The sequence below is a fragment of the Neolamprologus brichardi genome, chromosome 23, assembly GCF_056152115.1.
Source record: "Neolamprologus brichardi isolate AB-2024 chromosome 23, ASM5615211v1, whole genome shotgun sequence".
Taxonomy (NCBI): Eukaryota; Metazoa; Chordata; class Actinopteri; order Cichliformes; family Cichlidae; genus Neolamprologus; species Neolamprologus brichardi.
In genome coordinates this window covers 13,673,107-13,696,003 of record NC_142125.1, presented here as the reverse complement: position 1 = coordinate 13,696,003, position 22,897 = coordinate 13,673,107, and the positions used below count along the sequence as shown (strand labels likewise).

General features: G+C 47.6%; 1 protein-coding gene and 1 long non-coding RNA gene across 2 annotated transcripts; one reads left to right on the top strand and one right to left on the bottom strand.

Annotated features, from left to right (window-relative positions):
- The first annotated feature begins 455 nt into the window (after positions 1-455).
- On the top strand, positions 456-11,780 carry LOC102797843 (tetratricopeptide repeat protein 39C-like). Its single transcript, XM_006790453.2, has 14 exons — positions 456-1,031; positions 1,754-1,802; positions 2,636-2,764; positions 3,211-3,325; positions 4,438-4,798; positions 5,769-5,937; positions 6,242-6,335; positions 6,434-6,541; positions 6,633-6,742; positions 8,447-8,570; positions 8,657-8,754; positions 8,844-8,948; positions 9,051-9,089; positions 9,186-11,780. The coding sequence occupies exons 1-14, from the start codon at positions 880-882 to the stop codon at positions 9,273-9,275; spliced, it is 1,743 nt and encodes a 580-aa protein (XP_006790516.1). The 5' UTR covers positions 456-879; the 3' UTR covers positions 9,276-11,780.
- LOC148096021 (uncharacterized) lies at positions 7,477-11,050 on the bottom strand. The gene is made up of 3 exons (XR_015717173.1): positions 9,669-11,050; positions 8,027-8,123; positions 7,477-7,936 (listed from the first exon to the last, which is right to left on the bottom strand). It is a non-coding gene; the product is annotated as an uncharacterized LOC148096021 (long non-coding RNA).
- Positions 11,781-22,897: the final 11,117 nt, after the last annotated feature.

Sequence of the window (22,897 nt, the reverse complement as noted above, 5' to 3'; positions counted from 1 at the left end):
TTTTAAAATTAATTCAATTAAACTTTATTTATATAACGAAAATCACAACAGGAGTCAACTCAAGGCACTTTATACTGTAGGGTAAAAGCGCTACAATAATCTATTATTTGTTTGATTGTATTTTACAATGAAACGGATTTAACTTAAAAATGCAGATTTACACTTTTTTTTTAAAACCGAATCAGTTTTGAGCACACATCTGCGCCGATCCTGACAAGTATTTAAAAAAATAAAAATCTCGTGCGCAAATCCGACAGATGTGATCCTCCTCACCTGTCATCACTGCAGGCTGCTGCTGGCTTTGGCTGTCTGTGGGCGTGGGGTGAGTGTGAGGGATGGAGGCTGACAGGATTCAGCTTGAGCAGGCCTCACCACCCCTCATCCCTTCATCCTCCCGGCGATGCGCTGTGCGTTATGACGCCAGGCCGTTTGACGAGCGCATTACGTGGGGCTGTCAGAGCAGCACAGCAGCCGCGTTATGTAATGCATCGGGTGTTGCTGCACGGATCTCAAGATCTGGAGGAAAAACTGACGGATGGCTGATTTGGTAACAAATAACCGCGTGCCGGCGTTTGACTAAGCTTACAACTACAATGCTAAATGTAAACTGTAAGAGTGCAGTGTAATAGAGCCTGACTGGGACATCGGTGCCCATCCCTGAGGTGCACAGACGTCTGGAGCCTGCGGAAGCTGCACATCTTTTTTTTTTTTTTTTTTTTTTTTTTTTTTAGCCGGCCGCTGGCGCGTCTCTGTTCAACGTGTTCTCTTATCTCAGTGGAAATAAACCAATGCGGGTTTGGCTGACGGAAGAAACAACATCGTTTTTTGTTCTTTATTGCGTTGGTTTGAGCCAACAGCCGCTGAGCTGTGGTATAAACAATGGCGGGTCCCGAGCAGTCCCAGCAGCAGCAGCAGCAGCAGGTAGAGGAGAAGGCAGAGCACATAGATGATGCTGAGATGGCTCTGCAAGGCATTAACATGCTGCTCAACAACGGCTTCAAGGAAAGCGACGAGCTGTTCAGGAGATACAGGTAATTATTTTGCGCATTAATCGCTGCAATCTTGCTGAAGCCTACAAGTCTGAAACACTATATACACAGTACAGTATGTCCCTATGGATCCACATATACCTCAAACGGAAGAATATTTTTTAAAGAACTTTACTATCTTTGAGGATCTGTCTGATTTATGTCACCACCTTTAAAATGGAAGTCATAGCACTAGAGTTGAAATTAAGAAACCAGGTGACAGATATAAAGAGTTAAGAAATCAAAGAAAAGGTTAAACGATGTCAGTTACTTTATTGCTGTATTTTCTATCATGAAAGTATTTGGTGATTTTCTAGTACATTGTAATAAATGTAAATCAGTTCAAATGTATTTTAACTTATTGGTCGAGATAAAACATTTTGGGATTTCAGCGTTAGCTCTGAAGAGTTGTGAAGGATAAAGGATATTTTTTCAGGCACAACAGATTAATGATACTTGTTTGTTGCAGCCCTACGTGGCTTCGGTAAATGTATGCACAGAGACACTTGCATTTTCCTCCTTGCATGTCAGACAGATAGTCCTTGGCAGCGGTCATGACAGCTTAAGATGAGACTTGTTTCTGCTCTGTTTGTGCCAACAGAAAAAGTTACTGTCTGCAGCTCCTTTTAAAAATGTTCATCTTGGTTTTGCAGGACACCCCAAAAATACACAAAAAGCATAATAAAGGTTTTTTTCTTGTTCTCTGGTTTTTTGTTTCTCCACAGGGGCCAGAGCCCATTAATGAGCTTTGGGGCCAGTTTTGTCAGCTTTCTGGTGAGTTTTCTTAGCCAGTAGTCCAAATAGTTGGTAGAAAAAATAGCAATGCACTGAAAGAGGTGTGAAAGATGCACGAGCAGAGTTAAAATAATGGCCATCCCATCACAGTTCACCCAGGTATTAGGACCTCATTGTCACCACTACATCCTCTCCTTTGATTTGCTTTTAAATCCATTAACATAATGGATGCTTCCTCCTCTCAAGATCAGCATCACTCTTGCAGTGAAGCACATTACTGAAATGCTTCAATAATGGCAGAAGGAGATTTTTCACAGCATGGTTGTCACACACACACACACTCACAGACACTGCTGTGTCACTCCCACTCGTGTCGACACTCGCACAGCATGATGTCATCCTCTGTCCCCAGATGCTAAATGGCCCTGAAGGCTGTTGGGGGTGCTGACATCTGACCAATCATTGCAGGCACTCACACATGCCCAGTGGCATTTAATGCATCGTGCATAATATTATTACAAGCTAGTATAAAACCACAAAATTAATTTCTTATGTCAATGTAAGAAATTAGTCTTGTTTTATATTTAGCATTTCACCCTGTGTGTGTATTCTGCTGGGCTGCATCTTTTCAGCCATCCCAAACACAGCTGCACAGATGTCACCGTGTTCCTCCATTCATTATTTTGTAGAAAGAACCCTTTGTCCTTTCCTGCTTTTAAAGCTATTACATAATGCTCCTTCACTCTTAGATTGTAACCTAGCTAATGCATAAACATGCCTTACAAAACAATACAAATTCATATCAAGATAGTACTAATGTAAAGCAATGAAATATCACCAGACAAGGACTTTTTTCCCGCCTTTCACTGCAGAATGCCATGATGACATTTGAGGAGGAGAAGATGCAGACTGCCTGTGATGATCTGAGGACCACTGAGAAACTGTGTGAGAGCGACAGCGCTGGAGTCATAGAGACAATCAGGAACAAGATTAAAAAGAGTGTAAGTGCAACGCTATTAAAAAAAAAAAGAATTCAAAGTGTATATTATAGGGCTTTCTGGAGGGCGCTGAAAAAAAACTGTAGACTGAACTGATAAGAGAGCTTCCATTAAATTTGGGGCTGAACTGAAATCCAGAGATACTGTTAGTACAGATTTAGATGGATTCCACTGTTGCTGGCATCTTCTTGTATCACGGCCGGTACAGGCTGCAATTCAGATAACTATGTTAGGATCCTCAGCTTTAGGCGTAATGATGCAGGCAGCAATGAGATCATGCCAAACTCACTCGCAGATTCAATTAGTACTCCTGGGAAATTTAATCAACAAACTGGGTGAGGAGTGGAGGGTCATTCAGGAAACTCCCCGTCCCTCATGCCTGCCAACCACTGGGGAAACGAGATGCATGCTGGAAACTAAAATCGTGTGCCTGTGTGTGCGTGTTACAGATGGACTCTCAACGGTCCGGCGTTGTTGTCGTGGACCGCCTGCAGAGACAGATAATAGTCGCCGACTGCCAAGTATACCTTGCTGTGCTCTCTTTTGTCAAACAGGAACTCTCAGGTAATAAACAAAGAACCATCACAAGCTGGTATGATCTGAATCTGCATCATTCATGAAGTAGTGGGAAAGTGGGGGGTTAGATTGCTGTTGGTCTATCATGACTAGGTTTGCTTGATTGTTGAACTTGTACTTGACATTATAATTCTGATTATTTTGCATGATTCATTAACTTAACGAACTTGTGGGATGTTCTTGAACTTTAAATATAACTCAAGTGAAAAGCTAAGAGAGGTGCAAGTGGTGACAGACACAGGGTTGGCTGTTAGTGCCCTCAGAGGAAGAGTCTTGTTGTTTTGGTTAGTAAAGCCTGTCTTGCAAGTGCAGTAGATGGTCCATGCTTGTCCACGACCTTCAGTGTAAGCGTCTTACACCGGAGGTCAGGCAGCAGACTCACCTGCCTTGGCGAATCTGTATAATAGCATCACACAGAGTGATGGAGATTTGTCACCAGACACCCACTTACTCAGATGAGTTTTGTTTTAAAAAGTGTTAAGCGATTAATGAAATAATAACACAGAAATTCAGCTCAATGGTTCTCAGGTGATCCTCATTTCTTATGTAATTTGCCGCCTGAAAGATGTGAGAGTGCAAATGTCTGATGCTGTCAAGATTAGACGTTCAAAGATCTGTAGCACGGAGTCTGTGTAATATCCATGTGAGACTGTGTGAGATAGTGCAAGTAACTGTTTGGAGAGTTCGCAGTGATTAAATTGTCATCTTTTGTCCTGTTCTCCTGCACACTCTACCAGCTTCTTCTGATTCTCAGCATTTTTGTTACACCAGCAGTGTATTAACAGTATTTCCAGCAGTGAGAATCTGGCTACAGCAAACTAAATGAAGTATAGTTGTTTCTGGTCTGAAATTGACACAATCTGGCACTTAATAAAGTTAAATATTGAGTAAATGGTAAGAATTTATAGTCAGGCCTAAGACTTACTTTCATGGATGGGTTGTTGCAATCAGTTAGACAAATTAGCAATAAATTCAAAACCATAACAGAAGATTTAGAGTTTTTTATAGTTGTCTTCTGGGTTTCTGGGTTTGTTCTTCCACCTCAGCATGTCGGTGCAGAGCGTCCTCCAAAATTTCTTATTTCCTGTTTCCACTGATAGCGTATATCAAAGGAGGCTGGATTCTCCGTAAGGCTTGGAAAATGTACAATAAGTGCCACAGCGACATCAGCCAGCTGCAGGAGGCCTATCAGCGGAGGTCCTCTGGGAACCAGGACTCCCTCTCAGCAGACAACGCCAACCACAATACACCCGTGGAGAATGGTGTCACAGCCGAAGCCCTGGACCGCCTCAAGGGCTCAGTCAGCTTCGGTTACGGCCTCTTCCACCTGTGCATCTCCATGGTACCGCCACACCTGCTCAAGATTATCAACCTGCTGGGTTTCCCTGGGGACCGACTCCAGGGCCTCTCCTCCCTTATGTATGCAAGCGAGAGCAAGGACATGAAGGCCCCTCTAGCTACGTGAGTGAGCGGAGGTCTTACCGTTTATTACATCAGGCTCATTTCTACAGCAGGAACTCAGAGCAGAAGTTTTATATGTGAGCAGCTCCCTAATCTGCTGTTTCAGACCCTCTAATTCCATTGCAGAAAACGACGATCCATAAAACTAACTGAGGTGACATATTTTGTTAGTTTAAACAACATAAATATTAACAACAATAAAGGGAACAGAGATGGTTGATATCTGATGGTGACATTTCAGTGTAAAAATACAGCTATTTGAGCAATGCAGCTGCTGTTCTTCATCATCTTTTAGAAATGTTTTGTGCAACAAGCAAACAGTGCAGTTTTTCATCGGCACTGAGAAGTACCTTCATCTAAGCGTGTACCCTTTCCCTTTTTCTTAAAACAATCCTGAAGAGGTCCAGTGGGGGCAGTTACTGTTACTCAAACAGCATGCAAAGATGCCTGCATCCCTAAAATGGCCCACAAGTTCCTGCAGTAGAAAATGACCTTTAGGATAATAATATTATTATTAATAATAATAATAATAAACAAATTAGGAATTGCTGAGTGGTTCTTAATGGTTTTGTTTGAGCTTAATTACTTGTTAATTAAGCTTTCACAAAATATGAAGCATATAGTAAAAGATCGTCACATACGAGTTCTTCTTTTCCCCCTCTTCTAAATTTAAAACAGTCTCACTGACGGTCATTTAACAGCTATTTTGAGGTTTTTGATTACATAACATAGAGCTTGTTAGCCAATCAGGGTCCTATCTTCACCCTGGAAAAAGCAGCTGATAATAGAGTCTCACTAACGGGTTTATTTGACAGCTGCGTGTCAGCTTTGGGAATTAATTTTTAATCTCAAGTTTTAAGCCACATTGACAAGACGTTTATAAGCTTAATTCCATTTCAGAGATTTAGCCTGAAGTAGTGAGAACTGTTATCTGACCACTCTGGGCTCAATCTCCTGTTTTGTTGCTCAGGTTGGCCCTCTTGTGGTACCACACCGTAGTGCTGCCTTTCTTTGCTCTGGAGGGCTCGGATACGCATGCAGGGCTGCTGGAAGCTAAAGCTATTCTGCAGAGAAAGTCGGTGGTTTACCCCAACTCCTCTCTTTTCATGTTCTTTAAAGGACGAGTCCAAAGGCTAGAGGTATGTAACCTTTCGGTAATGGTCAGCGACAGATCAGTCAGCAAGTCCATATTAGCTGCAGATGGTTTATTTGTGTTGTGCTCCATGAGAAATACGCAGAAGACAAAACATTCTTCACTGTGGTAGAGTATGAAAAATATCATTCACCTCTCTGTGTTTTCAGCACATGCACTTAATATGCATGTCAGACGGTTCATTAACTCACCAGCATCTAATCAACCACCTACTGATCCATCACCCATGTAGTCTGTCTAACATGATTACCGTTACCTGTTGGTGTGTGTGCTCTCTCCTCTGTCCCCAGTGCCATATCAACAGTGCTTTGGCCTGTTTCCATGATGCATTAGAACTTGCATCAGACCAAAGAGAGATCCAGCATGTGTGTCTCTATGAGATTGGTACGTGTTTCCTCATCAGGTTAGTCGTGACATACTGGCTGTTGGCGCAGACTGCAGTGATAGATTAATTGCACTCTGCCTGCTTGTCTTTGGAACAGGCTGGTGTAGCATGATAGAGCTGAATTTTGAGGATGCATACAGGGCATTCGAAAGACTGAAGAATGAGTCTCGCTGGTCACAGTGCTACTATGCGTATTTGACCGGAGGTAGGTCTGGCATACACTAACAAGCGACACTGTTAGGATGCTGTTCCTTTTGCTTTAGCTCCTAAATGGTCCTCTTGGTGTGTTTTTTCAGTGTGTCAGGGTGCTTCAGGAGACCTGGATGGAGCAAGTGGAGTTTTCAAAGACGTGCAGAAGCTCTTCAAGAGAAAAAACAACCAGATTGAGCAGTTTGCTGTGAAAAGGGTGGGCACTCTGATGACACCTTTTTATCATTTCTTTCTTTTACACAGAGTAGAGTCAGTGAGGGTCACAGGTGGCACTTCACTGCACAGCTGAAGTCAACTGTGACGTTTTCACAGGACAGAAGTTACATCTAGTACCTGATTTAATTCCGGACGGTACAAAACATGAACATAGCCATCACGACTAATGAGTAGCCACATTATTCTTAGCCAGCGAGCATGCCCTGGATAAGCCTCATTTCTATAATGATCATATTTTACAAGCTGGACTTGTATTCAAAATGTTTTATTCAAAATAACTGTGAGCCTGTGAGGACGGTGTTTATTGAGGTCAAAGGAGAAAAGAGCCAACACCCATTTTCCTATAGTCTTAAATACAACTTAGAATAGAATACAATAGAATAGAATGACTACTTTACTGTCATTCAGAAAAAACAGACTAACTGCGCTTTCCTCAGCATTCATTCATTTAAAACAGTGCAGGGACAGTGTTTCTGCCACCCTGGGCACCACCTGGTGGACAGTAGAAAGAATGCAAGACTATAGCGACTTGCTTTCACTTTTCAGACTCAGAGGTTAAAACCATGTTTATAAAATTTAGTTTCTATGGATTTTTCCAGCACCCTGGTGGCTTGTCAAGGTACTGCATGCGGACAGAAAGGCATTATTTATAATAAACTAATAACTTAATGCTCATAAAATAAACCTAGTGTATATAAGTTAAATAATCCATTCTCTGGTCTTAGACCTCCAAAAATATTTTGTTTTTATTTTGAGTTTAAATCATGGAAGCGAGATCGCGGATACAAGCGGCGGAAATGAGCTTCCTCCGAAGGGTGGGTGGCCTCTCCCTTAGAGATAGGGTGAGAAGTTCGGCCAGTAGAGCCGCTGCTCCTCCACATCGAATGGAGCCAGCTGAGGTGGCATCTGACAAGGATGCCTCCTGGGGTTGGTGTTCCGGGCATGTCCCACCGGGAGGAGGCTCCGGGGCAGACCCAGGACACGCTGGAGAGATTATATCTCTCGGCTGGCCTGGGAACGCCTTGGTGTTCCCCGGATAAGCTGGAGGAGGTGGCTGGGGAGAGGGAGGTCTGGGCTTCTCTGCTTAGGCTGCTGCCCCCGCGACCCAGCCCCGGATAAAGCGGATGAAGATGGATGGATGGATCATGGAAGCTCTCAGGTGGAAAAACATAAGCTGTTAAGAGAGAGTTAGCCTCAACAATCAACTCAACAGAGGACAAAAATGAATCATTTTAAACGAAAAGAAGGAAATATTTAATCTTACTCTAGTTTGTTGATCAGAGTTTAAAGGTTTGGGTTTCACATTAGGTTGAAGCTTTCTTCAGTTTAGAAATGGAGCTGTTTCCTCTTCTTTCTGGCAGCTATTCCCCCAAAGACACATTTTAACAGCACAATCACCATTAAAATTGTAATTAAAAGCAGTAACATTAGCCTTTCAAGTTTGTTTTAATCATTTGAGAGTTACATTAAAAAAGCCTTTTTATGTAGCAATCCTGTGTAGTTCTATGTATAATAATGACTGGGAGTGACCAATAGGACTTTCTATTAAAACCAAAAGAAATCAGTTTCTGTGCCAAGTAAGTGTTTGTGGTGGTAAGTGGTGACCTCTGGTGAAATGTCTGACTCTTCCACCGTACGACAGCCTCTCTAATGTTTTTCTATGTTTTCTGTCTCCTGCCTGCAGGCTGAGAGACTGAGAAAGATGTCGCCCTCCAGAGAGCTATGCATTCTTGGCGTAATCGAAGTTGTTTATCTGTGGAAAGCACTGCAGAACTGCTCCTCATCTAAACTGCAGATAATGAATCAGGGTGAGCGTAGCCCATACGATTCAGATCAGCATTACCTTTGTCATCATCTATCCTGTGTAATCATTTCCTGTTTTGGGGGGGTTCAGTATTGCAGACTATAGATGACACTTCGTGCAGAGGCCTGAAACACCTCCTTCTCGGTGCCATTCATAAATGTCATGGAAATATGAGAGACGCTGTTCAGGTATCAATCCGCAGTGACACACTGAGAGGCTTTGCAGTGGATCCACACTGGCAGATTTACTCATTTTGCTCTTTTGTGTGGCCTTCCAGTCATTCCAGCTGGCTGCTAGAGATGAGTACGGACGACAGATCAACTCATACGTTCAGCCGTATGCCGTCTATGAGCTGGGATGTGTACTCCTTGCAAAGCCAGAGGTCAGCTTGCTGGTCACAGCTTTTAGATTTTTTTTTAAATTTGTCTGAGATGTTGGATGTTGTGCCTGATTATAACCCCATGGTTTTTGTGCTGCTATTCAGACGGTGGGAAAAGGTAGATCACTGCTACTTCAAGCAAAGGTAAAATAATAACTTATAAGTTATTTGAATTGGAATGAACTCATTTGCAGTTTTCTCAAAATAAACATTTTAATACATGTCTATATTATGTTTTAGGAGGATTTTACAGGCTACGACTTTGAGAACCGGCTTCATGTTCGCATCCATTCAGCCCTGGCCTCTTTGAAGGAAGTAGTGCCTGTGTGACTCCAGACAACTATGAGCATCAATGGCTGAATTTTTAAGCCGTTCAGAGTAACTGTTTGATGTCTTAGTGAAGGATTTGGGGAAATACATGTTTGTTACCCCACCCAGTCAGACTGACAACCAAGTGTCATCATAAAAATAGCTAGTGTGGCTATTACTAGCAGGCTTAAAACTATGCCTAAAGTTTTCAAAGTTATACTTTTATAGATGTATATTGTTAGCCAGCAAGTTAGCCACCAAAACCTATGTTGTTGCTGCATGGTGCAAGAAATATTAAAAACTTTAGGGCAGATTATTTTCATTGTATGATGAGGTGAATCATAGACATCAAGCTAAAATCTAAATAAGAAAATCTGGGAGCTTTACGAATGTGTTTCTTTTAGTTTAGTTCACCTCCAAGGCATCCATGTCCTGTTTCTGGATATGATCCACGTAGATGAAACTAAATGAGTCCTTATCCCTGGGGAAAAATAACAAACAAACTCATTTCCTCCAATCTTTAACTGTTCCTTTAAGTGTTTTTCTCATGCATACGTGTAAGCTAGCTTGTAACAGTGTACCTCATTAACTTGTGTATTTGGATGACTTTAATGAAGCCTCTCCCTTCAGTGAGCAGTTTACTCAGCACACAACCTCTTAATGAGAGTGGAATTCCCTCAATAATAGTTTTAAAATGGATACGATACAGTTAATATTGCTTTTACATTTGTGCCATCTCACTCCAACTATAAAAAAGAAAATGCTAAATTAAATTCAGTTGTTTTTTTTTTTTGCCACATAACATATTGTGAACAGGAGTGAGTAAAATGTAATATTTGATATATTTAATACATTCTTATACAGACAGATGACAAATTAATGGAAAGAGAGCAGTGGTGTTTCTATCGTGTCACCTTTCGGAAATGTTTTTTTTAAAATCAGCAGTTTTGAATAAAAAAGCAACAAAGCTGAATTTTAGTAACAGACGGTTCAGCACTATGACATCAGCAAACTCTTGTTTGTTTCCCTACATAAACCTGGTTTCACTTTCAACCTCGGCCTCTCTGCGGTTATGTTCCTCACAAGTGGGCCCTGAGGGGATCCAAGAGATCTGTTATGCTGTGGAGGGTTATTTTGATCTCTTGGTTTTGATTCACTTGTCCTCTTAGAGATATGAATCACTGCAACTACTTCAAAAAACTGCTCAAACAAACCCTAGATTTTTGCATTTCAGTACGGCTTTATCCTATAGTGAAACAGTTTAATCCTTAAAGGCGATTCCAGGGTGACAGTGCCTCCATCTATAAGACATGAGGGTCACAGAGTTGATCCATAAGTACAAATATTATGCGAATCCCGTCGTATGGCCTCATTAATTACTAATATTGGCTTTTCCTTTAATTTGTCACCTGTCTGTAAATTATTAAATAGCTTGCTAATGTTTCAACTGTCACTTCAGTGTTAAAATCATGCTTTTGGTGACTAAATTTTAGTAATCTGCCTGTGGACTTTGAACAAAATTTACATTGAAACGAGTCATACCGTATCACACAGTTTCATTACTATTCACAGTGGAAATAAACTAGCAAACTAACATGGGAATAGTTAAATAACGTCACTGGTCACCTAATCTTACAGCAGCTCAAGTAGCTGGACCTTTAACAAATGAGACAACCACACTTCACAATGCCCTCATGGTGTTGCTATGTGAAGACATTGGGCGTGGCTCCTGTGCACTATGCATGGCATGGCAGGGTAACAGTGGCTTTAAGACTGTACTGAAGTCAAATGTACCTGTGTGTCCAGTCCTGCATATATATATGAAGGTATTATAATACAGTACCTTCAGTGCTGTCATGTTACCTCTTGAAAGGTGCTGCTAAATGTCAGCGTAATAAACATATATTACTAGTGACTTCTTTTGTTAGTGTTTTAGTGATTGAAGCTTTTGAATTAGTTCTTAATAGTGGCAAGTTTATATATTAGATAAGAGGAGGTGCACTTTTTACAAGCAGTATTTATGCTGTTTTTAGTTTGACTGCTGTGATGGCCGGCGTTAGCAGCTGAACTGACTCAGTATGATCTTGTATTGGACAAAGAACATTGGTGAGAGTGGTTTTGACAACCTTTTTAACCAGTTTAACACTGTACATATGAAAACTTCTGTGCAGAGAACTGCCTTTTATGAACAAGCACTCCGAGGCTTTTGTTATCCGAGCAATACAAGCAAATGAAGGGTATCATATAGTCATTTAAAAAGGCTTTCCACACCGACTCTGTGTTTTTCATCACATCACATTGTAAAGTTAAAGGTTTATTTTGCTGACATACCTGGTAAGACAGTGCTAGTCATCCCTTGTGGCTGTGATGGATATAACATGTGGTAAATGTTGAGCAGTTGAATGCACCCAGTACTTCTGTCACCGAAAGATTTTCTTTTGTCACGAGGTTATGTTGGAATTAAAGTTACAAGTCAGGATGATGGTGTTCAAATGTGTCACTGAACAATAAACTGTTCTCCATTAATCCAGGTAAACAGTGTGTATTTTTCTCTTCACTCTGGACTGAAATTGCACCTTCGAAAAGTGATGTTGCACCGATGACTTTTGGTAGACACACAGTAACTGCACTTTCAAGAAAATGTCTGTGAAACTGTTTGGTATGCTGTCACGTTTCTATGTATTCCCATTGAATTTATCTTTACTAACTCCAGCATCCTCCCACGGTCCAAAATATGCATACTAGGTGAACTGACTTGTCATTTATTCAGTCATTATATCAACTTTTTGGGATTAGGTGAATTAGTTATTCTAAATTGGCCTAAAAGTGCTAAATGAGTTCATGGTTTGAATAGTCAGTATGACCAGAAACGTATTATATAAATGGCAATACATTACATTCATTAAAATTTTAATTCCATTCATGTGCACTCTTATAAATATCTCGCAGTCCTATTGGATCACAGGCTCCCTGAACACCGATATTCTCTGCAAGAAGGGGCAGAGCCGCCTCTTCTTCCTGCAGAGGCAGAGGTCCCTTGGTGTGTGATGAGATGCTGCGTATATTTAATCACACCGTTGTGGCCTGTGCTGTGTTTTATCCTGTTGTATGTATTCAATTCAATTCAATTCAATTTTATTTATATAGCGCCAAACCACAACAAAAGTCGCCTCAAGGCGCTTCATAGATACAGAGAAAAACCCAACAATCATATGACCCCCTATGAGCAAGCACTTTGGCGACAGTGGGAAGGAAAAACTCCCTCTTAACAGGAAGAAACCTCCGGCAGAACCAGGCTCAGGGAGGGGCGGCCATCTGCTGCGACCGGTTGGGGTGAGAGAAGGAAGACAGGATAAAAGACATGCTGTGGAAGAGAGACAGAGGTTAATAACAGATATGATTCAACACAGAGAGGTCTGTTAATACATAGAGAGCGAGAAAGGTGACTGGAAAGGAAAAACTCAATGCATCATGGGAATCCCCCGGCAGCCTACATCTATTGCAGCATAACTAAGGGAGGATTCAGGGTCACCTGGTCCAGCCCTAACTATATGCTTTAGCAAAAAGGAAAGTTTTAAGCCTAATCTTAAAAGTAGAGATAGTGTCTGTCTCCCGAATCCAAACTGGAAGCTGGTTCCACAGAAGAGGGGCCTGAAAACTGAAGGCTCTCCCTCCCATTCTACTTTTAAATACTCTAGGAACAACAAGTAGGCCTGCAGAGCGGGAGCGAAGTGCTCTAATAGGGTGATATGGTACTACAAGGTCATTAAGATAAGATGGGGCCTGATTATTTAAGACCTTGTATGTGAGGAGCAGGATTTTGAATTCAATTCTGGATTTAACAGGAAGCCAATGAAGGGAAGCCAAAACAGGAGAAATATGCTCTCTCTTTCTAGTCCCTGTCAGTACTCTTGCTGCAGCATTTTGGATTAGCTGAAGGCTTTTCAGTGAGTTTTTTGGACATCCTGATAATAATGAATTGCAGTAGTCCAGCCTGGAAGTAATAAATGCATGAACTAGTTTTTCAGCGTCACTCTGAGACAGGATATTTCTAATTTTAGAGATGTTGCGCAAATGGAAGAACGCAGTCTTACATATTTGTTTAATATGTGCGTTGAAGGACATATCCTGGTCAAAAATGACTCCAAGGTTCCTCACAGTGTTACTGGAGGCCAAGGTAATGCCATCCAGAGTAAGAATCTGGTTAGATACCATATTTCTAAGATTTTCAGCGCCGAGTACAATGACCTCAGTTTTATCTGAGTTAAGAAGCAAAAAGTTAGTGGCCATCCAAGACTTTATGTCTTTAAGACATTCCTGCAGTTTAACTAATTGGTGTGTGTTATCTGGCTTCATGGACAGATAGAGCTGGGTGTCATCTGCATAGCAGTGAAAATGTATGCTATGTCTTCTAATGATGCTGCCTAAGGGAAGCATGTATAATGTAAACAGAATTGGTCCTAGCACTGAACCCTGTGGAACTCCATAATTAACCTCAGTGTGTGAAGAGGACTCTCCATTTACATGCACAAATTGGAGTCTATTAGATAGATATGATACAAACCACTGCAGTGCAATACCTGTAATACCTACAGCATGTTCTAATTGCTTTAATAGGATATTATGGTCAACAGTATCGAATGCTGCACTAAGGTCAAGAAGGACAAGCACAGAGATGAGTCCACTGTCAGAGGCCATAAGAAGATCATTTGTAACCTTCACTAAAGCTGTTTCTGTGCTGTGATGAACTCTGAAACCTGACTGAAACTCTTCAAATAAACCATTCCTCTGCAGATGATCTGTTAGCTGTTTGACAACTACTCTTTCAAGGATTTTTGATATGAAAGGAAGGTTGGAGATTGGCCTATAATTAGCTAAGACTGCTGGGTCTAGAGATGGCTTTTTGAGTAAAGGTTTAACTGCAGCCACCTTGAAGGCCTGTGGTACATAGCCGATTATTAGAGATAGGTTGATCATATATAAGATCGAAGAATTAGTCAATGGCAGGACTTCTTTGAGCAGTTTTGTAGGAATGGGGTCTAAAAGACACGTTGATGGTTTGGAGGAAGTAATTATTGAAGTTAACTCAGAAAGATCGATTGGAGAAAAAGAGTCTAACTTAACATCAATGGTACTAAAAGTAGCTGTAGATAATATTACATCTGTGGGATGATTATTGGTAATTTTTTCTCTAATGATAAAAATTTTATTTGTGAAGAAGTTCATGAAGTCATCACTAGTTAACGTTAAAGGGATGGTTGGCTCAAAAGAGCTCTGACTTTTGTGTATCTATCCATGCACTTTCATTTTTTATATCTCAAAGTAAGTGCGCAGAATACGACAAGCTGGACTTTTACCGCACCTTCATCACAATGACAGCCGAGCACAGTCATGATAATAATGTGAACTCGTTGAAAATATGCAGTGATGGAAAATTATTCAAATGTGCTCATCAAACCCCAACAATCAAATGGGGATGGTGGGATGGAAAAACTCCCTTTTTAAGAAACCTTCGGCAGCATGAGGCTCGAGGATGGTGCAAATGGTTGGGGATGAAAGAAAAGGCAAAAAAAGAAAAAAAATCAAGAGCATACGAGGACAGGACAAACCACATGATGGGAGGAAGAGGACCAACGTTACTGACATGCAGTAGTGATAAATTAACACACTGAGAGTAAAAGACAGTGGAGCAGAAGTGCTCAGTGCATGATGGGAAGTTAATTAGCACTTGTGTCCTATAAAAGCATAACTAAAGGATGGGTTGTCTGAAGGCACACTTAGGCACTGACACAGAAGATTGCAGGAATCCGAAAAGGCTGAAAGGTCTGCACAAAAACAAAGAGTAAGCAAAGGAAAGAACTAATGGAAAATATGACATGACTGTGGCCTGTTATGTTACCCTGGTGATGTAATGATCTGGTTGTTGAGAAGACAGCATGGACACGTCATGAGGAGCAGGGGAGCAATCAGCTGATTGTTGACAAGTGACCAAAGGAGAGGAAGGCAGAGGGGCCTTCCCTGAAAAAGATAAGCACACGGACAACAACACGAACAGAGGAGAGAGAGAAAAAAGCAGGCAGAGAAATGAGGGCTTGGGGACCATGACATCTACAGAGGCCCATTTTCAGCAATTATACCTGTTGTTTCAGTGGTACATTGTGTTAACCGCTGTCAGCTTTCTCATGTTAAATCCAAACTTGTCAATCAAGAAATCTTTTTCCAAAGACATCAGCACATCAGGTTTATAACCATGTGATCTGTCCATACAGGAGAGAGGGAGAGAGAGGGGAACCGAGAGAGGGAGGGAGAGGGGCGAGAGAGAGGGAGGGAGAGAGAGGGGAACAGAGAGGGAGAGAGAGGGGAACCGAGAGAGGGAGGGAGAGGGGCGAGAGAGAGGGAGGGAGAGAGAGGGGAACAGAGAGGGAGAGAGAGGGGAACAGAGAGAGGGAGAGAGAGGGGGGAGAGAGGGGACCAGAGAGAGGGAGAGAGAGGGGAGAGAGAGGGGAACAGAGAGAGGGAGAGAGAGGGGAGAGAGAGGGGAACAGAGAGAGGGAGAGAGAGGGGAACAGAGAGAGGGAAGGAGAGGGGAACAGAGAGAGGGAGGGAGAGGGGCGAGAGAGGGGACCAGAGAACGGGAGGGAGAGGGGAGAGAGAGGGGACCAGAGAGAGCGAGAGAGAAGGGAGAGAGAGGGGAACAGAGAGGGAGAGAGAGGGGAACCGAGAGAGGGAGGGAGAAGGGGGAGAGAGGGGACCAGAGAGAGGGAGGGAGAGGGGAAAAGAGAGAGGGAGAGAGAGGGGGGAGAGAGGGGACCAGAGAGAGGGAGAGAGAGGGGAGAGAGAGAGGGAGGGAGAGAGAGGGGAACAGAGAGAGGGAGGGAGAGGGGCGAGAGAGAGGGAGGGAGAGAGAGGGGAACAGAGAGGGAAAGAGAGGGGAACCGAGAGAGGGAGGGAGAGGGGCGAGAGAGAGGGAGGGAGAGAGAGGGGAACAGAGAGGGAGAGAGAGGGGAACAGAGAGAGGGAGAGAGAGGGGGGAGAGAGGGGACCAGAGAGAGGGAGAGAGAGGGGAGAGAGAGGGGAACAGAGAGAGGGAGAGAGAGGGGAGAGAGAGGGGAACAGAGAGAGGGAGAGAGAGGGGAACAGAGAGAGGGAGAGAGAGGGGCGAGAGAGGGGACCAGAGAACGGGAGGGAGAGGGGACCAGAGAGGGGACCAGAGAGAGCGAGAGAGAGGGGAGAGAGAGGGGAACAGAGAGGGAGAGAGAGGGGAACCGAGAGAGGGAGGGAGAAGGGGGAGAGAGGGGACCAGAGAGAGGGAGAGAGAGGGGAGAGAGAGGGGAACAGAGAGAGGGAGGGAGAGGGGAACAAAGAGAGGGAGGGAGAGAGGAAAAGAGAGAGGGAGAGAGAGGGAGAGAGAGAGGGAGAGAGAGGGGAGGGAGAGGGGAACAGAGAGAGGGAGAGAGAGGGAGAGAGAGGGAGGGAGAGAGGAACAGAGAGATGGAGGGAGAGAGGAAAAGAGAGAGGGAGAGAGAGGGAGAGAGAGAGGGAGAGAGAGGGGAGGGAGAGGGGAACAGAGAGAGGGAGAGAGAGGGAGAGAGAGGGAGTGAGAGGGGCGAGAGAGGGGAACAGAGAGAGGGAGGGAGAGAGGAAATGAGAGAGGGAGGGAGTGGGGAGAGAGAGGGGAGGGAGAGGGTAACAGAGAGAGGGAGAGAGAGGGGAGAGAGAGGGGAACAGAGAGAGGGAGAGAGAGGGTAGACAGTGGGGAACAGAGAGAGGGAGAGAGAGGGGCGAGAGAGGGGAACAGAGAGAGGGAGGGAGAGGGGCGAGAGAGGGGAACAGAGAGAGGGAGAGAGAGGGGAGAGAGAGGGAGGGAGTGGGGAGAGAGAGGGGAACAGAGAGAGGGAGAGAGGGGGAGAGAGAGGGAGAGAGAGGGAGAGAGAGGGGAGGGAGAGGGTAACAGAGAGAGGGAGAGAGAGGGGAGAGAGAGGGGAAAAGAGAGAGGGAGAGAGAGGGAGAGAGAGGGAGAGAGAGGGGAGGGAGAGGGGAACAGAGAGAGGGAGAGAGAGGGAGAGAGAGGGAGAGAGAGGGGAGGGAGAGGGGAACAGAGAGAGGGAGAGAGAGGGGCGAGAGAGGGGACCAGAGAGAGGGAGGGAGAGGGGAGAGAGAGGGGACCAGAGAGAGGTAGGGAGAGAGGAACAGAGAGAGGGAGGGAGAGAGGAACAGAGAGAGGGAGAGAGAGGGAGGGAGAGAGGAACAGAGAGACGGAGGGAGAGGGGAGAGAGAGGGGAACAGAGAGAGGGAGAGAGAGGGTAGACAGCGGGGAACAGAGAGAGGGAGAGAGAGAGGGAGAGAGGGGACCAGAGAGAGGGAGAGAGAGGGGAGAGAGAGGGGAACAGAGAGAGGGAGAGAGAGGGGGGAGAGAGGGGACCAGAGAGAGGGAGAGAGAGGGGAGAGAGAGGGGAACAGAGAGAGGGGAGGGAGAGGGGAACAGAGAGAGGGAGAGAGAGGGGAGAGAGAGAGGGAGGGAGAGACGGAGGGAGAGAGGAACAGAGAGAGGGAGGGAGGGAGGAACAGAGAGAGGGGAGGGAGAGGGGAACAGAGAGAGGGAGAGAACTGGAGAGAGAGGGGCGAGAGAGGGGACCAGAGAGAGGGAGGGAGAGGGAGAGAGAGGGGAACAGAGAGAGGGAGAGAGAGGGGAGAGAGAGAGGGAGGGAGAGACGGAGGGAGAGAGGAACAGAGAGAGGGAGGGAGAGAGGATCAGAGAGACGGAGGGAGAGGGGAGAGAGAGGGGAACAGAGAGAGGGAGAGAGAGGGTAGACAGCGGGGAACAGAGAGAGGGAGAGAGAGGGAGAGAGAGGGGAACAGAGAGAGGGAGAGAGAGGGAGAGAGAGGGGAATAGAGAGAGGGAGAGAGAGGGAGAGAGAGGGGCGAGAGAGGGGACCAGAGAGAGGGAGTGAGAGGGAGAGAGAGGGGAACAGAGAGAGGGAGAGAGAGGGAAAGAGAGGGGAACAGAGAGAGGGAGAGAGAGGGGAGAGAGAGAGGGAGGGAGAGACGGAGGGAGAGAGGAACAGAGAGAGGGAGGGAGAGAGGATCAGAGAGACGGAGGGAGAGGGGAGAGAGAGGGGAACAGAGAGAGGGAAGGAGAGGGGGACAGAGAGAGGGAGGGAGTGGGGAGAGAGAGGGGAACAGAGAGAGGGAGAGAGAGGGGAGAGAGAGGGAGAGAGAGGGGAACAGAGAGAGGGAGAGAGAGGGGAACAGAGAGAGGGAGAGAGAGGGGCGAGAGAGGGGAACAGAGAGAGGGAGGGAGAGGGGAACAGAGAGAGGGAGAGAGAGGGGCGAGAAAGGGGAACAGAGAGAGGGAGGGAGAGAGGAACAGAGAGAGGGAGGGAGTGGGGTGAGAGAGGGGAACAGAGAGAGGGAGAGAGGGGGAGAGAGAGGGAGAGTGAGGGGAGGGAGAGGGTAACAGAGAGAGGGAGAGAGAGGGGAGAGAGAGGGGAACAGAGAGAGGGAGAGAGAGGGGAACAGAGAGAGGGAGGGAGAGGGGAACAGAGAGAGGGAGAGAGAGGGGCGAGAGAGGGGAACAGAGAGAGGGAGGGAGAGGGGAACAGAGAGAGGGAGGGAGAGGGGAGAGAGAGGGGACCAGAGAGTGCGAGAGAGAGGGAAGAGAGAGGGGAACAGAGAGAGGGAGGGAGAGAGGAACAGAGAGAGGGAGGGAGTGGGGAGAGAGAGAGGGAGAGAGAGGGGAGAGAGAGGGAGAGAGAGGGGAGGGAGAGGGTAACAGAGAGAGGGAGAGAGAGGGGAGAGAGAGGGGAACAGAGAGAGGGAGAGAGAGGGGAGAGAGAGGGTAACAGAGAGAGGGAGAGAGAGGGGAGGGAGAGGGTAACAGAGAGAGGGAGAGAGAGGGGAGGGAGAGGGTAACAGAGAGAGGGAGAGAGAGGGGAGAGAGAGGGGAACAGAGAGAGGGAGAGAGAGGGGAGAGAGAGGGTAACAGAGAGAGAGAGAGAGAGGGGAGGGAGAGGGTAACAGAGAGAGGGAGAGAGAGGGGAGGGAGAGGGTAACAGAGAGAGGGAGAGAGAGGGGAGAGAGAGGGGAACAGAGAGAGGGAGAGAGAGGGGAACAGAGAGAGGGAGGGAGAGGGGAACAGAGAGAGGGAGGGAGAGAGGAACAGAGAGAGGGAGGGAGAGAGGAACAGAGAGAGGGAGAGAGAGGGAGAGAGAGAGGGAGAGATAAGGGAGGGAGAGGGGAGAGAGAGGGGACCAGAGAGTGCGAGAGAGAGGGAAGAGAGAGGGGAACAGAGAGAGGGAGGGAGAGAGGAACAGAGAGAGGGAGGGAGAGAGGAACAGAGAGACGGAGGGAGAGGGGAGAGAGAGGGGAACAGAGAGAGGGAGAGAGAGGGGAGAGAGAGGGGAACAGAGAGAGGGAGAGAGAGGGGAACAGAGAGAGGGAAGGAGAGGGGCGAGAGAGGGGACCAGAGAGAGGGAGAGAGAGGGGAGAGAGAGGGGAACAGAGAGAGGGAGGGAGAGGGGAACAGAGAGAGGGAGGGAGAGAGGAACAGAGAGAGGTAGAGAGAGGGGGGAGAGAGGGGACCAGAGAGAGGGAGAGAGAGGGAGGGAGAGACGGAGGGAGAAAGGAACAGAGAGAGGGAGGGAGAGAGGAAATGAGAGAGGGAGGGAGTGGGGAGAGAGAGGGGAACAGAGAGAGGGAGAGAGGGGGAGAGAGAGGGAGAGAGAGGGAGAGAGAGGGGAGGGAGAGGGTAACAGAGAGAGGGAGAGAGAGGGGAGAGAGAGGGGAAAAGAGAGAGGGAGAGAGAGGGAGAGAGAGGGAGAGAGAGGGGAGGGAGAGGGGAACAGAGAGAGGGAGAGAGAGGGAGAGAGAGGGAGAGAGAGGGGAGGGAGAGGGGAACAGAGAGAGGGAGAGAGAGGGAGAGAGAGGGAGAGAGAGGGGCGAGAGAGGGGACCAGAGAGAGGGAGGGAGAGGGGAGAGAGAGGGGACCAGAGAGAGGTAGGGAGAGAGGAACAGAGAGAGGGAGGGAGAGAGGAACAGAGAGAGGGAGAGGGAGGGAGGGAGAGAGGAACAGAGAGACGGAGGGAGAGGGGAGAGAGAGGGGAACAGAGAGAGGGAGAGAGAGGGTAGACAGCGGGGAACAGAGAGAGGGAGAGAGAGGGGAGAGAGAGGGGAACAGAGAGAGGGAGAGAGAGGGGGGAGAGAGGGGACCAGAGAGAGGGAGAGAGAGGGGAGAGAGAGGGGAACAGAGAGAGGGAGGGAGAGGGGAACAGAGAGAGGGAGGGAGGGAGGAACAGAGAGAGGGGAGGGAGAGGGGAACAGAGAGAGGGAGAGAACTGGAGAGAGAGGGGCGAGAGAGGGGACCAGAGAGAGGGAGGGAGAGGGGAGAGAGAGGGGAAGGGAGAGAGCGAGAGAGAGGGAAGAGAGAGGGGAACCGAGAGAGGGAGGGAGAGGGGCGAGAGAGGGGACCAGAGAGAGGGAAAGAGAGGGAGAGAGAGGGGAACAGAGAGAGGGAGAGAGAGGGGAGAGAGAGAGGGAGGGAGAGACGGAGGGAGAGAGGAACAGAGAGAGGGAGGGAGAGAGGATCAGAGAGACGGAGGGAGAGGGGAGAGAGAGGGGAACAGAGAGAGGGAGAGAGAGGGTAGACAGCGGGGAACAGAGAGAGGGAGAGAGAGGGAGAGAGAGGGGAACAGAGAGAGGGAGAGAGAGGGAGAGAGAGGGGAACAGAGAGAAGGAGGGAGAGAAGAACAGAGAGGGGAATAGAGAGAGGGAGAGAGAGGGAGAGAGAGGGGCGAGAGAGGGGACCAGAGAGAGGGAGAGAGAGGGAGAGAGAGGGGAACAGAGAGAGGGAGAGAGAGGGAAAGAGAGGGGAACAGAGAGAGGGAGAGAGAGGGGAGAGAGCGGGGAACAGAGAGAGGGAAGGAGAGGGGGACAGAGAGAGGGAGGGAGTGGGGAGAGAGAGGGGAATAAAGAGAGGGAGAGAGAGGGGAGAGAGAGGGAGAGAGAGGGGAACAGAGAGAGGGAGAGAGAGGGGAACAGAGAGAGGGAGAGAGAGGGGCGAGAGAGGGGAACAGAGAGAGGGAGGGAGAGGGGAACAGAGAGAGGGAGGGAGAGAGGAACAGAGAGAGGGAGAGAGAGGGGAGCGAGAGGGTAGACAGCGGGGAACAGAGAGACGGAGAGAGAGGGGCGAGAGAGGGGAACAGAGAGAGGGAGGGAGAGGGGAACAGAGAGAGGGAGAGAGAGGGGCGAGAAAGGGGAACAGAGAGAGGGAGGGAGAGGGGAACAGAGAGAGGGAGGGAGAGAGGAACAGAGAGAGGGAGGGAGTGGGGAGAGAGAGGGGAACAGAGAGAGGGAGAGAGGGGGAGAGAGAGGGAGAGTGAGGGGAGGGAGAGGGTAACAGAGAGAGGGAGAGAGAGGGGAGAGAGAGGGGAACAGAGAGAGGGAGAGAGAGGGGAACAGAGAGAGGGAGGGAGAGGGGAACAGAGAGAGGGAGAGAGAGGGGCGAGAGAGGGGAACAGAGAGAGGGAGGGAGAGGGGAGAGAGAGGGGACCAGAGAGTGCGAGAGAGAGGGAAGAGAGAGGGGAACAGAGAGAGGGAGGGAGAGAGGAACAGAGAGAGGGAGGGAGTGGGGAGAGAGAGGGGAACAGAGAGAGGGAGAGAGAGGGGAGAGAGAGGGAGAGAGAGGGGAGGGAGAGGGTAACAGAGAGAGGGAGAGAGAGGGGAGAGAGAGGGAGAGAGAGGGGAAGGAGAGGGTAACAGAGAGAGGGAGAGAGAGGGGAGAGAGAGGGGAACAGAGAGAGCGAGAGAGAGGGAAGAGAGAGGGGAACAGAGAGAGGGAGGGAGAGAGGAACAGAGAGAGGGAGGGAGTGGGGAGAGAGAGGGGAACAGAGAGAGGGAGAGAGAGGGGAGAGAGAGGGAGAGAGAGGGGAGGGAGAGGGTAACAGAGAGAGGGAGAGAGAGGGGAGAGAGAGGGAGAGAGAGGGGAAGGAGAGGGTAACAGAGAGAGGGAGAGAGAGGGGAGAGAGAGGGGAACAGAGAGAGGGAGAGAGAGGGTAGACAGCGGGGAACAGAGAGAGGGAGAGAGAGGGGAACAGAGAGAGGGAGGGAGAGGGGAACAGAGAGAGGGAGGGAGAGAGGAACAGAGAGAGGGAGGGAGAGAGGAACAGAGAGAGGGAGGGAGTGGGGAGAGAGAGGGGAACAGAGAGAGGGAGAGAGAGGGGAGAGAGAGGGGAGGGAGAGGGTAACAGAGAGAGGGAGAGAGAGGGGAGAGAGAGGGAGAGAGAGGGGAAGGAGAGGGTAACAGAGAGAGGGAGAGAGAGGGGAACAGAGAGAGGGAGGGAGAGGGGAACAGAGAGAGGGAGGGAGAGAGGAACAGAGAGAGGGAGGGAGAGAGGAACAGAGAGAGGGAGAGAGAGGGAGAGAGAGAGGGAGAGATAAGGGAGGGAGAGGGGAGAGAGAGGGGACCAGAGAGTGCGAGAGAGAGGGAAGAGAGAGGGGAACAGAGAGAGGGAGGGAGAGAGGAACAGAGAGAGGGAGGGAGAGAGGAACAGAGAGAGGGAAAGAGAGGGGGAGAGAGAGGGAGAGAGAGGGGAGGGAGAGGGGAACAGAGAGAGGGAGGGAGAGAGGGAGGGAGAGAGGAACAGAGA